General features: G+C 38.3%; 1 protein-coding gene across 3 annotated transcripts in view; it reads right to left on the bottom strand.

Annotated features, from left to right (window-relative positions):
- The window catches only part of PCNX4 (pecanex 4), a 36,490-nt gene that overhangs the window by 12,585 nt on the left and 11,195 nt on the right, over positions 1–12,710 (bottom strand). For all 3 annotated transcript variants that reach the window (XM_063440057.1, XM_063440056.1, XM_063440058.1), the window contains exons 4-8: positions 12,394–12,573; positions 11,792–12,303; positions 10,314–10,414; positions 7,124–7,246; positions 5,232–5,595 (exon numbers count right to left, since the gene is read on the bottom strand). In XM_063440057.1, coding sequence (XP_063296127.1) covers positions 5,232–5,595; positions 7,124–7,246; positions 10,314–10,414; positions 11,792–12,303; positions 12,394–12,573 — 1,280 coding nt within the window. The remainder of the gene's footprint in view (positions 1–5,231; positions 5,596–7,123; positions 7,247–10,313; positions 10,415–11,791; positions 12,304–12,393; positions 12,574–12,710) is intronic.

The following is a 12,710-nucleotide window of genomic DNA, read 5'->3' as shown; positions in this document are numbered from 1 at the left end:
CAAGCATAGAATGTCCAAAGAGTGACCATGGTACCAAGTGTTAGATCATACATTGAGATATATAAACCAAGCATAGAATGTCCATGGTACTAATTGTTAGATCATACATTGAGATATATAAACCAAGCATAGAATGTCCAAAGAGTGACCATGGTACTAAGTGTTAGATCATATATTGAAATATATAAACCAAGCATTGAATGTCCAAAGAGTGACCATGGTACCAAGTGTTTGATCATACATTGAGATATATAAACCAAGCATAGAATGTCAAAAGAGTGACCATGGTACCAAGTGTTAGATCATACATTGAGATATATAAACCAAGCATAGAATGTCCAAAGAATGACCATGGTACTAATTGTTAGATCATACATTGAGATATATAAACCAAGCATAGAATGTCCAAAGAGTGACCATGGTACTAAGTGTTAGATCGTACATTGAGATATATAAACCAAGCATAGAATGGCCAAAGAATGACCATCGTACTAAGTGTTAGATCGTACATTGAGATATATAAACCAAGCATAGAATGTCCAAAGAATGACCATCGTACTAAGTGTTAGATCGTACATTGAGATATATAAACCAAGCATAGAATGTCCAAAGAATGACCATGGTACCAAGTGTTTGATCATACATTGAGATATATAAACCAAGCATAGAATGTCCAACGAGTGACCATGGTACTAAGTGTTAGATCATACATTGAGATATATAAACCAAGCATAGAATGTCCAAAGAGTGACCATGGTACCAAGTGTTAGATCATACATTGAGATATATAAACCAAGCATAGAATGTCCAAAGAATGACCATTGTACTAAGTGTTAGATCATACATTGAGATATATAAACCAAGCATAGAATGTCCAAAGAATGACCATGGTACTAAGTGTTAGATCGTACATTGAGATATATAAACCAAGCATAGAATGTCCAAAGAGTGACCATGGTAATAAGTGTTAGATCGTACATTGAGATATATAAACCAAGCATAGAATGTCCAAAGAGTGACCATGGTACTAAGTGTTAGATCATATATTGAGATATATAAACCAATAATACACCTCATCCTCTGTATTAAACCGCCTACACGGAAGAGGGTTGTACTACTAATCTTATTGACACAATCTGTGCATGTGATTGCTGTAACAAAGTCTACATTAAGAATATAAACGTATTTTATGCTAAAGATATAGAAATAAACATTGAATCTATCCGTGCCCCCTCCAATAATTTTTCTAACATCACTACTCACTATAATTAAATCAAATGTTACATTTAGTTAGAGTGATTAACATCATAGGGTAAAACATGTTTAAGTCTTTGAACAGCAATCCGTATCTAGATTGTTTTAGTTTAACATGTCCAGTGATTAGAAATGACTGCACAGCAAACAAAGAGTTAATAAAGATTTTAAACTACACGTGGATAGTCTCTGCCCATGTAATGCACATTATGGGTAATATAATATATGAACGAAGCCATTCTCCACATACAATACATGACTAGTAATCTGAGAACAGTATTTCTGTCTGATCGGAATACTCTGTGCTTGTGCTGTGACAACACACCATGGAAACAAGAGTAAAGCACTTATAAAAGGGGGCATAGCCGTCAGCACGAAGAGAACCCTGGGCTAAATCGATTACCATAAAAGTATCTTGCCCGACAGTACAGGAATTCTAGAGGAAGAATACATGTCTATACTTTGTATTTATATAAACAGCTCCATAGAGAACTGGAGGCAGACAATGGGTGATGCAATATGTTCTAGGGAGGTGAGCCAGTATGTATGCGTATATGTAATATGTTTACCTATAATAATAATATATACACACACACGTATTACAAGATACAAATTTTATCTGTTTTTTACATCCATATACACACATACATGTGATGTAGGTATAGAATAATAAAACGGTTATAGTTCTAGGGCTTTTAAATAAGCAATTATGAGATCTACATATTAACTATTGATTATTCTGCATAATATATTCTAAGTATAAAATACATAAGAAATGTGTAATTATAGAAAAATACAAATGTGCAGTTAGTCTCTTCATGCTGTGAAGCCTGTAAAATGTGCACTCTCGCTCAAGACATTCTGCGCATGTGCAATAAATTTGCATTGAATTGATGATTACCCAAGGTGCTGAATTTGTCATTTTTAAATTGAAAGGAACACGACAGCATTAAGAATACCAACAGGTACACCTAGCGCTATGGTGTTAACCTATCTTTGACCAGAATTCTTTGCAGAATAGAGCCCAGGTAGTCCCTCTAGTGGCGGTCGCAGTGACTGCCACTAGAGGTGTTCAGAGACAGCAATGTTACACTGCTCGCATGAAGGAACACGTTACATGCCGCAGAACCACTACATGAAGCTGTATACCAAACATTAAACTGTAGTGGTTCTAGTGACTATAGTGTCCCTTTAACCCTTGAAGGCAAGGTACCTCCATAATTTCATTGGGCTGAAGACTGTCCCGAGAAAAAATATGGCAGCAGCAACAAGTTACAGCTTCTGGTAATTCTAAGTACCCTGTACTGCGGCCTCTGCACTCTGAGCAGACATATCACCATTGTGTCCCTCTAACTGAGTGATTCATAAGAATAAAACACTGGTACTGTACCTTTCTGAAAGTACAATTCTCTGTTACTTAAAAATGACACATAAATCTGGCAAACATCTGAATATGTTTACCATCTCAAACTTAATGAAAATATTTGATAACCGATCGGTGTAACATTAAATTACAATAAAAAATAAAAATAAAAAAAGTTTATATTGATAAGTAAAAAAAAAAAAAAGAGAAAAAAATAAGTTTTTCTTGAATTAAAGACCAAGCCCCCCTCCCGTTGGAACAGTTTGCACTTCTCTAACCAAGTTGACAGAAGAACACGGATTAAAGCAACACAAACATGTATTCCTAACACTATGGTTCCAATGGTGATATTTAGGGGCCCCGGCCCCCTGTCAGAAGAGTAAAAGGTGAATTTACTCCCCTTTCTTCCAGCGCCATGGGGTATCTGCAGCTGGCCCTGCCCCCGCCATGCCTCCTTGTCTGTGATCAAACTTGACAATCTCAGCCAATTCAATGTTTTTGCTATGGGAGCAGGGCTGGCCCGTCCATAGACCGTGGTGGAGCTATGGCTTCAGGCTGGACTGACCCTGTCATGATCTAATAGAATTATAATAACATCCCCAATCAGCCGCTGTGAATGGAGCTGTGGGTGTCAATAGGAGTATTTCAACAAGTCGAAACCTTCATGAAATACTCGTTTTGGAATTCATTTTGAATTCTCACTTTAGTAAATCACCTCGCCAGTCTGCAGTCCCTTATCAATGACACTATTACTTCAAAACCCTCATTCGTATTCGCTGTTACAGAAATCATGTTAATGCCTTAATTTCAGTCCTGTAGCACAAAGACCTGTTTTTTGTTAAAGCAAATCTATTACATATATATTTTTTTAACTCTAAGAATGCCAGGATAATATAGTAGTGCAGTAGCCTGATCACTTATATTTTGATGCAAACAGTCCCTGATGTGGGTGTGTTTTGGTCGCATGGTTTTGTTGTGAGTGTGGGGGTGGATGGGGGGAGACCCAGGAAGCACAATGTCTTGGGCCGTCCCTGTATGGGAGGCTATTGTGCATGTGTGCACTGCACCAATCAGCATCTCCTCATAGAGATACAAGGAATCAATGCATCTCTATGAGGAACGTTCAATGCCTCCATGCAGAGTGTGAAGACGCTGAACGTCAGTGTTCCACACTATGCTACACTGATCCAGAAAGCACCTCTAGTGGCCATCTGAGTGACTGCACCTAGAGGTGTTCTAGGCAGCAATTAATTATACTAAAACACTTTCAGAGGAGGAGGGGGTAGACACGGTGCAAGTGACTGTGATGAACACACATCAAAAGATGTGGATCAATATGGGAGAAGGAAGTGATATAAGGAAATCGGGTGGGATCAGCAACAAATAAAATTATCATGGAACAAATGGGAGATCACATAGTTGTCTTTATATGTAGCCTTAAGGAGATTTAAGTAAAAACTAAATGAATCACTGGGAAGTGTAGAAATATTGAGAATATAGAATACTGTACAGTGTCTACCCCCTATCTACACAGATATAGGAGAGAGTACTGTGATTCTGTGCAATGTAAGTGAACATATAAAGTGACTGCTCCAATGTCTAACAAGCACAATAAGTGAGGCGGAATAGTTTGATGGCAAGAAAGAACGAAAGATGTTTAGAGCGTGTAGGGTTGAAAGGAGAGAATGTGTGTCTATATTTATAGCAAGAGGAGCGGTGCATTGAAATGGATTGCAAGCTTTGGCGTTGGATCATTATGGTCAGCGCAGACCGTAATAAGTAAATCGAATAATAAATAAAACTAATCCAAACATTTGAAATATAAGATTTTAATTTTTTTACTTTTGCTGTTGCAGATTAAGCCGAAAAGATTAACTGGGAACTTTTACATTGGTGAAATAAAGGGTGAAATTATTGGCTAACTGTAGACTGATTAAATGTATGTTAGAAAATACTTTAACCATTAGTATTTACCTGGCTTCCACCCTGTTTCGGCATTTATTGGTCAGACTATGTTATACTTTGTACAATCTTAAAAATATCAATAAAATACTCGAACTTACAAGAAATTCCACTCCAGTGACAACTATAGGACAATGTTAGTATGTACACAGACTTGTGCGCATGTATGCGGCCGCTATGGGGAGATCAACATAAAGTGTCACAAAGTGTTACATCAAGGGCTACCGTCAAGGTATCGACTAAATGGTTGATGGGGATCTACAGGTGATATTCGAAAAATTTGAATATCGTGCAAAAGTTCATTTATTTCAGTAATGCAACGTAAAAGGGGAAACTAATATATGAGATATACGCATTACATGCAAAGCAAGATAGTTCAAGCCGTGATTTGTCATAAGTGCGATGATTATGGCTTACAGCTCATGAAAACCCCTAATTTTTCGAGTATCACCTGTATATCAGATAAAGCAGCAATCTGCATTGCTTAATACGGACTTGTTGATTATTACAGTATTTCTCCTTTAATCCTCCTATTTGGTAATTTTTAAATGCTGAAGAAACACAAAGGTATAACACACAAATCTCAAGTACCTTTTTCAAAAAATGTAATTACTAGCAAACAATGAACTTTATGCAGTGCATTTTCACCTACCTAAACTACCGGAAGCGAAGGCGGATTGTAGTGCAGCAGCAAATCCTGGGACCATTTGTTGATAATAAATAGTGTCTGGGCAGACACAGGCTGTAGCACCCACAGCTCCCGGCCAACTTCGAATAGGTCTTGGAAACGCTACCAGAAACACTGGCAGTGTAAAAAGTGCAAGTAAGGGCGAGGACAGCACTGCCGAGAGGACGACAAACATCAGCACCAAAGGGAAGAAGACAATGTTTAGTGTAATTAAACTGGTTGTTGATTTCCGTCGTTGTTTCTTCTCGGTCCACGACGTCAGGAGGACAGTGACAGCAAACTGAAGTTTGGATACTAGCTTGCATAGTCTGTCTCGGATCAAAGCAACCTGCAAAAAATATATGATGTTGAAAATCAATGGTAACATTTTAAAAAACTAAATCCACTGTCATTTTCAGCTATTTGTCATGAGCACCGGTATTCCTAAGCTCCCAAGAAATTGGATACTGAATATAATTTTTTTTTTTTTTTTACATACATACATTTTCGTTGAGACAAAAATATATTGACCCAGAATCACAATACAGAAAAAAACTGAGAGTCCCACACCACTCGGAAATGTTTAGGAATCTAACAATGCAATTCTACAATGCAAATAACATTAAAGTATGAAGTTTGCACGTTTATGTAATTTAACATGTTATAATACAGTCACTGGTATATAGACTAACGCATGCTACCCATGCCTTCAATTACTGCTTTTTAAACAGAAACTGATCAGCTCCATGGCTTAGACAAACAGAATGTGTGCACGGTGCACCTCATGTTGCAGTAAGTGTTATTAAAGATGCCGTATATAAAAAGGTGCCCATAAATGAAATTATATAACACTCCGTGGTATTACATTAGGATTTAAAGTACTCCTGTCATGGTGAAATGATGGCCCATTATCCACACCGGTCCCACAGTGCTATATATGCTAAGCAGCGTGCGACTGAGCTGGATTCATCGAGGAAGAGGTCTGTAACACAGATATCAAACTAAGCCTGGCAAGTGTAAAACTGGATTATACGTTGAATTTTATTACTACCTGAAAGAGACCTTAAAGGGTTACTCCCCTCACTATGACCACTTCTGTGATTTGTAGTAGCCATGGTGGCTACTGTCTGTAAAAGCAGCACTTTGCTATTATATATAAAGCACTGACAATTTCCGCCGCGTTGTACAATACGTGGACTAACAGATAAGTATTTGTAACAAGACGAGTTGTACGCGCAGGAACAGAGGGTGCCTTCTCAATCCAGCTTACATTCTAGAACAGGGGTGCCCACAAGGTAGATCCCCAGCTGTTTTAAAACTACAGCTTCCATGATGCTCTGTCATTCTAAAGGCATGCAAAGCATCATGGTAGTAGTAGTTCTATAATCTGGGGATCTACCTATTCGGCACCCCTGTTCTAGAGGGAGTGGGGTAAAGTGACACAAGAGGTAAAGGCAGGATGTATTTCATGTACGGCTGCTAAAAGAAATTGTCATTTTTTTGGGATGACACAGTAGCAAGGTGGGTTACTGAGGTTTGTAGCAGGAAAGCTATGAAAAGCTTCACATACAGAGTTTAACCCCTTTGCTGTCGGAGGTATAACTCCACCTCTGGCAGAGTCATTGAGACGTCATTAGCCAACCCGAACCAACAACTTTGAACTGGGTAATGTCAATTCTGTACATATTCCTATACACATACACTCATTCATTAGCGGAGAGCGGTCAGCTGGCTGGTACATCACACAGATTCGTTTTACTATGTAACATAAAATGCCAATCATTTTCGATGACTACTAAATAAGTCCTAAGCTTTATTTCACTTTAGGGGACACCTAAATAACTCGGCCAGTGTCAGAAGGAAATGGAAAAGATTACCAGCAGAAGCCGAATTCCTGTGTTTAGGCTTGCGTTCCACCAAACGTTTGTGTCGAAGACAATTAGCTGGATTACAGATACAATCACCATTTCCAACATGGCATTCTCCGTATTCTGCCAGATCTAAAGAAAAAAACAAAACATTTGAACATTTGGTAATTGTAATTGACATCTTTAAATACTGAATATCTGTTTGATAAGGAAAATAAAAAGACAAACATTTAATTACCAATATTTTTTAGTTCCCAAATATATTTTGCATATTTCACTATAGACAATATACAAACAATTCTGGGAAAGCGTAATTAAGTAGCGTTATTATTCCTACAAATTTGTGACCACTGTCTCCTTTGGTTTGTATTTTTCTATATACGAGTGAGAGTACAACACTGATGTCTATGGTGGATCTAGCGAGACCACAGGAGGCTCCATACATATTATCTGGTGATAGCGAGATAATGTCTTATTCCCCTGGCCATTTCTGGTGATGGCTGCATTAAGTGACAAAGCTTGATGGCGGTATCTCTGCCTTAAAGACACTGTAGTCACTATTACTTGATATCTTTTGAATGAGACAGTTGTCTCGAAGTGATGTGTGTCCCTTTGGCCATTGCATTAAGTTTGTGTATTCTAAACAAAGATTAAAGTGTAAAGCAGCTTGTTATTCGGGAGTTTATACCTTTTATCAACCCTTTCGGTACTAGGAACACATTGCATAAACTCTGCAACCCAACATTTATAAGAGACTGCAACAAAATAAAGTGAAACATTTACTTTAAACATAGGTTGCCCAGTCAGAACACAAGTAAGATTTGCTACTCATATACCCCATGATTTTATGTGCAGTTTATGGGCACTAGATTTACATTTTCCATGATTACAAAAAACATTTACCATTTATTATTCCACTGCATAAATATTGTTAGATAAAATATAAGAGAGTTTACAGTTACCCTTTCACAAAATTAGGGCGTGCGATGCCACCTTACAAAAACGGGGGCTTAACGGGTGGCATAGCACGCCCTAACAATCGGGTTCTCCCTCCCGACAGCATACTCGCCCTCCTCACCATATCCGATTGGGGGGGAACTGCTTGGCAACCGATCCTGCCGATCGGAGTCACTGCAATCACATGACTCAGATTGGCCTGGATTGCAAGACTGACTGCAGGGGGACTGCAGATCACCCAAAATATAATTGGTAAGATCTCTTGATGTATAAATCATATTTAAATATACACTTAGAAAGAATACATATATTATTTCATTCCATGTGTATGTTTGTATATTATTTTTACATAATTATGTGATTTTATTATTAAAGATTTAGAAACCTGACTGACAACCCAGGCAGAAAGTCTAGAGAATTTAATTTCAAGTCTTATATTTGACCCCGCAACTTTCCAAAATCCCATAAAACCTAGACACGGGTACATTGTGAGACATTGCTGAGCACAAATATGATTTTTTTTAAGCAGTAAAATCTATAATGACGATATCATTGGTGAAACTGCAGACTGTGTGAAATATGCAAAAACCAAATCCGAATGCTAACTTTGGCCAGGGTTTGTGACTAAGTGGCTACTAAAACGATTGGACACTTTAAATACCCTGGGTTGTCTACTTTTTCAAATGGTATGCCATATGGTATGCCATACTGTCTCAAAGGCAACATAACCAAACTGGAAAATTTCAGTGTGTAAAAACTGTAACGGGTAAAACCCTATTTGACCCTGTAACTTTCCAAAACCTCATAAAACCTGTATGTTTGGGGTGATGTTGTGAGACATTGCTGAACTCAAATATGTGTAAGGAATGGGGGTGAGTTCAGGGCAGGTGCCAGGAGGTTAAGGACCTTAAGGGATTCCATTTTTCACCCATCAGTCCTTCTGTTTTCTAAAATTATCTAAAGCGGAAAGTTCTTGCTCACTGATTGGCTGAGAGCGGTCAGCTGTTGCTCTCTGTGAATCCCCATTCATAAAACTGGCTTGAAAAAAAAGTATGTTTCTTTTTAAGCTAGTTTTCTGAATGATATTCACTGATTGGCCAAGAGAATCAGCTGAGCCTCTCAGAGAATTTTAGAAAATAGAAGGGCAGAGAGATTCAGTGCTGGAACACAGACTTTGGGGTTAAACCGTTCCAGAATGGTGCAACCCCTTAAAGTGAGCCAGCACCAGGGACCTACTGGCACCATAACAACTCTTTTGATGCAGTTGCTATGGTGCTTGGAGTGTTCCTTTAACTTCAATTGGTTTAAAAGTAAAGCTTCTGCAGGAAGTGCTTGCAAATATACTGTTTGATAACTGCTGTGCTAGTTTCTAACAGCGCTCGAAAATAAAGAGCTGGGTTGGGAACGGTACAGTGTGAGCGCACACTCAGCACAGCTCCTGCAAGCTCACGAGTTTGACTTGAACAGATTAACATGAAAGCTATACTTCTCCTAAATGATATCCAAGGATAGGGATATGTTGTGGATAGCAGTGATTTACTGACAGCAAAAGAAATAACTGGGAATTGGATTATGGGATTCTACTAACGGATTCACTGTACCATGGCCACTACAATGAGCCATACTGGTAACAGTATTGGGGAGTGTATCTTTTAAAGGGACACTGTAGGCATTGTAACTGCTTTATCTCACTGAAGTGGTTATAGTGTCTGGAATCCCCAGTGGCTGCCCTTTCATTCAGCGGTTAACCATTTTTAATGTTTTGATCCTAAACAAAAGAAGCCATCATCCAATCCCTTCTGTGCTGCTTGGGCTAATGAGAAAACATTAGTCTGAGCAGCAATGGGCAACCATAATTGGCTTACAGTGTCAGCTGATTCATTTCAGCCTATCACAGTTCCCATTAGAGAGGAGTGTGTTATCTCTTCCTTAGATAGAACTCCAGTGGGAGCCGAGCTGTGGACGGCATGGGAGCCTTATTTAGTATTAAACTACTTGAAAATGGTTTAACATTGAATGATGAGACATCACCAGGGGACTCCAGGCACCATATCAAATTCAATGAGATGAAATGGTTATAGCGTCCCTTTTAAATGCCTTCGTGATACACTGAGGAGGATGGGGATACTTGTTTTACTTAGGATAAACAATAACTCAGTTAATCACAAGGGGCCACATTTGTACACTCAAACCCAGATAAATAATAGATTTAAATCATGAATATATGACAATAATACTTTACCATTCGATAAGCTCTTGTGAAGCCGATGCAAACAGATACTGAATTGACCGTATTTAGAGAAGTATCCAGTGAGAGGTATGCTAGCATAGTGAAAGGGGATACTGAAAATAAAATGCAAGAACAAAATTCACTATCGGTGAACCAGAGCAACATTTTAAATACATTTGGGCTCATTGATACACAAATGCAAAGTAACACGATTAACTGAAAGAGTCCATTGACTGGTGTTAAAGGGGAGATCTAGTTACATTTCTCAGTTCTCTTAGCAATTTCTTCCAGATAAAGGACGGCTTTCTGGACTCCATAAAAAAAATGGAGAAAAAGAATAATGGAGGTTACTCTAGGGAGGTTTAGGATTGGCACTATGTGACACTATGAAACCTGACCTGATGGTGGCTTAATAAATAAATTGTGAGCCTTCTATATATGCCATTTTTTTATGACAGTAGATATCAGTTTACTCTCTATTACATAAAGGAACAAAATTCAGTTTGTCCAAATCAATTTGCCCAGAAAATAAAATCGTTTTAGTTGATTGAGGATACATGGGCTTTTCAGGTTATACATAGATTTCGGCATTGCAAACATTTCGAGAAACATTAGCCAATCAGTGCACTGTGAAATATAAATATACTTTGCAGTACACGGATAAGAACATTTATTAAAAACATTTTGGTTCACAGTAACAAATAGAGGGAGAAGGAGGTGGAGCAGTAACATAAATCTATATGTATATATTAAATATGTAATGTATAAATGTAGGTTATTTTTTTAATTTACTGCTCATTTTTGTTTTCCCCTCTTTTGGTCACACCTGTGGTTACAATGAACATTTTGTGGCCTTCCTGCAGCCATCAATCACTTTTTGGATTCTGTTAACGAATCAAATGAAACCGGTCCAGCATTTCCCATTTAGTTTGTTTTCTGATTCATCCATAGAGTATTGCAGAGTCAGCTGATCAGACGAATCACAGTTTGAGAGAAACCGAATGCACAAGTCTAATGGCAAGCACTGTTATGGCGCCTCTGTGCACCTTGTCTTATAGACGCAGTGATTTGCAAACATTGCTACGGTTATAAGTCAGCCTCTCACTCAAACACAACAAAGAGGTACTACCCTTCTCCCGGTCATACATGTAGAGCTACGAGAATGCCTGCTGGTGGGATAAAGCAAGTCCAATTCCCATCTTCTCCACTAATTACTTTCAGCTTGGGCTGCACCTTAGCAAAAATAACTGCAGCCAGTACTGATCTGCATATTCCATAAATCTCTGGTGGGCAGGGACTTATGGGATGTGCTCAGCTCTCCCAAACACAGAGTAATTGGTCTGATTGGGAGTAAAACAATATATTACAATACATTTTGGATCAGGTCATTACGACAGACCCATAGAAGCAAGTCTTTATTTTCCTAACTATACTAGGGATTAATTGATGCATGCAATGTTACAAAGATAACATTCCCTGTGGCATCTTACCTAATGTGAGCAATATTCTCCGGACGATAGCCACTTTCTGTAACCTGCTTTGTTTTTTCATGAAGACATTTAAGATCCGAATGTCATTCTGGAAGAAGGGATTCCTTATTATCCCCAAAAGATAAGCACCTTGAATTTCTTGTAGAAGCCATAAAAAAACTAAAATGACTATTAAGCAATAGCCAACTATAGCCTGTGGACTTTGCAGGGAATACACAGAAGAGCAGAAATAATGTAACAGGCTTGCTTCCAGGAGGGAAACGATGAGAACAATGAAGTAAAACAGAGTCTCCTTCCAAATCATTTGCGGATTAAATGAATTGGATGAACTGCTTAATTTCGTAAGAGAGAAACGTCTGGAAAAATAATTCTGGACAATTATACCAAATTCTGCTAGGTTAAGACTGAGCAAAAATCCAAATCCAGTAATGAATAAAACCAGGCCAAGAGACGACGGAATAAAGTAGGCTGATACGGTGACCCCAGCCGATACAATAAATATTATCAGCAATCTGAAAAAGAGGAACACCACATTTTTTTTTTCCAAATAATAAAGGCAGCATTATTTGCACGATAAAAAGATAAAAACATATGTCTTTTACCTTAAGTTACTTGACATGGGCGAGCCTCCGAGGACAAACTCCAGCGTTTGTTCCAAACCCCAAAGTACTAGTGCGTCCAGGGGAGGCAGGATTCCCAGTGCCCAGAGAAATGGTAAAAACAAAAACACAACATGCAAGACTTGGTTGGCCCACAATAAGGATGGCACGGTCACAAGAAATCTGAGAAAAAAGTTGGGGGGAAAATTATGAAAAGAGGGCTGAAAAATATAGTAATAAGTATTGTAAGGGAGCACAGTATAGAGGTAACATCTAATTTAACAATTCTAATATCTACTGCCCTTACTGTCCCTGTATCC

This window comes from Pelobates fuscus, chromosome 13, assembly GCF_036172605.1.
Source record: "Pelobates fuscus isolate aPelFus1 chromosome 13, aPelFus1.pri, whole genome shotgun sequence".
Taxonomy (NCBI): Eukaryota; Metazoa; Chordata; class Amphibia; order Anura; family Pelobatidae; genus Pelobates; species Pelobates fuscus.
The sequence above is the reverse complement of the archived record's forward strand: the minus strand, read 5'-3'. Positions and strand labels throughout refer to the sequence as shown.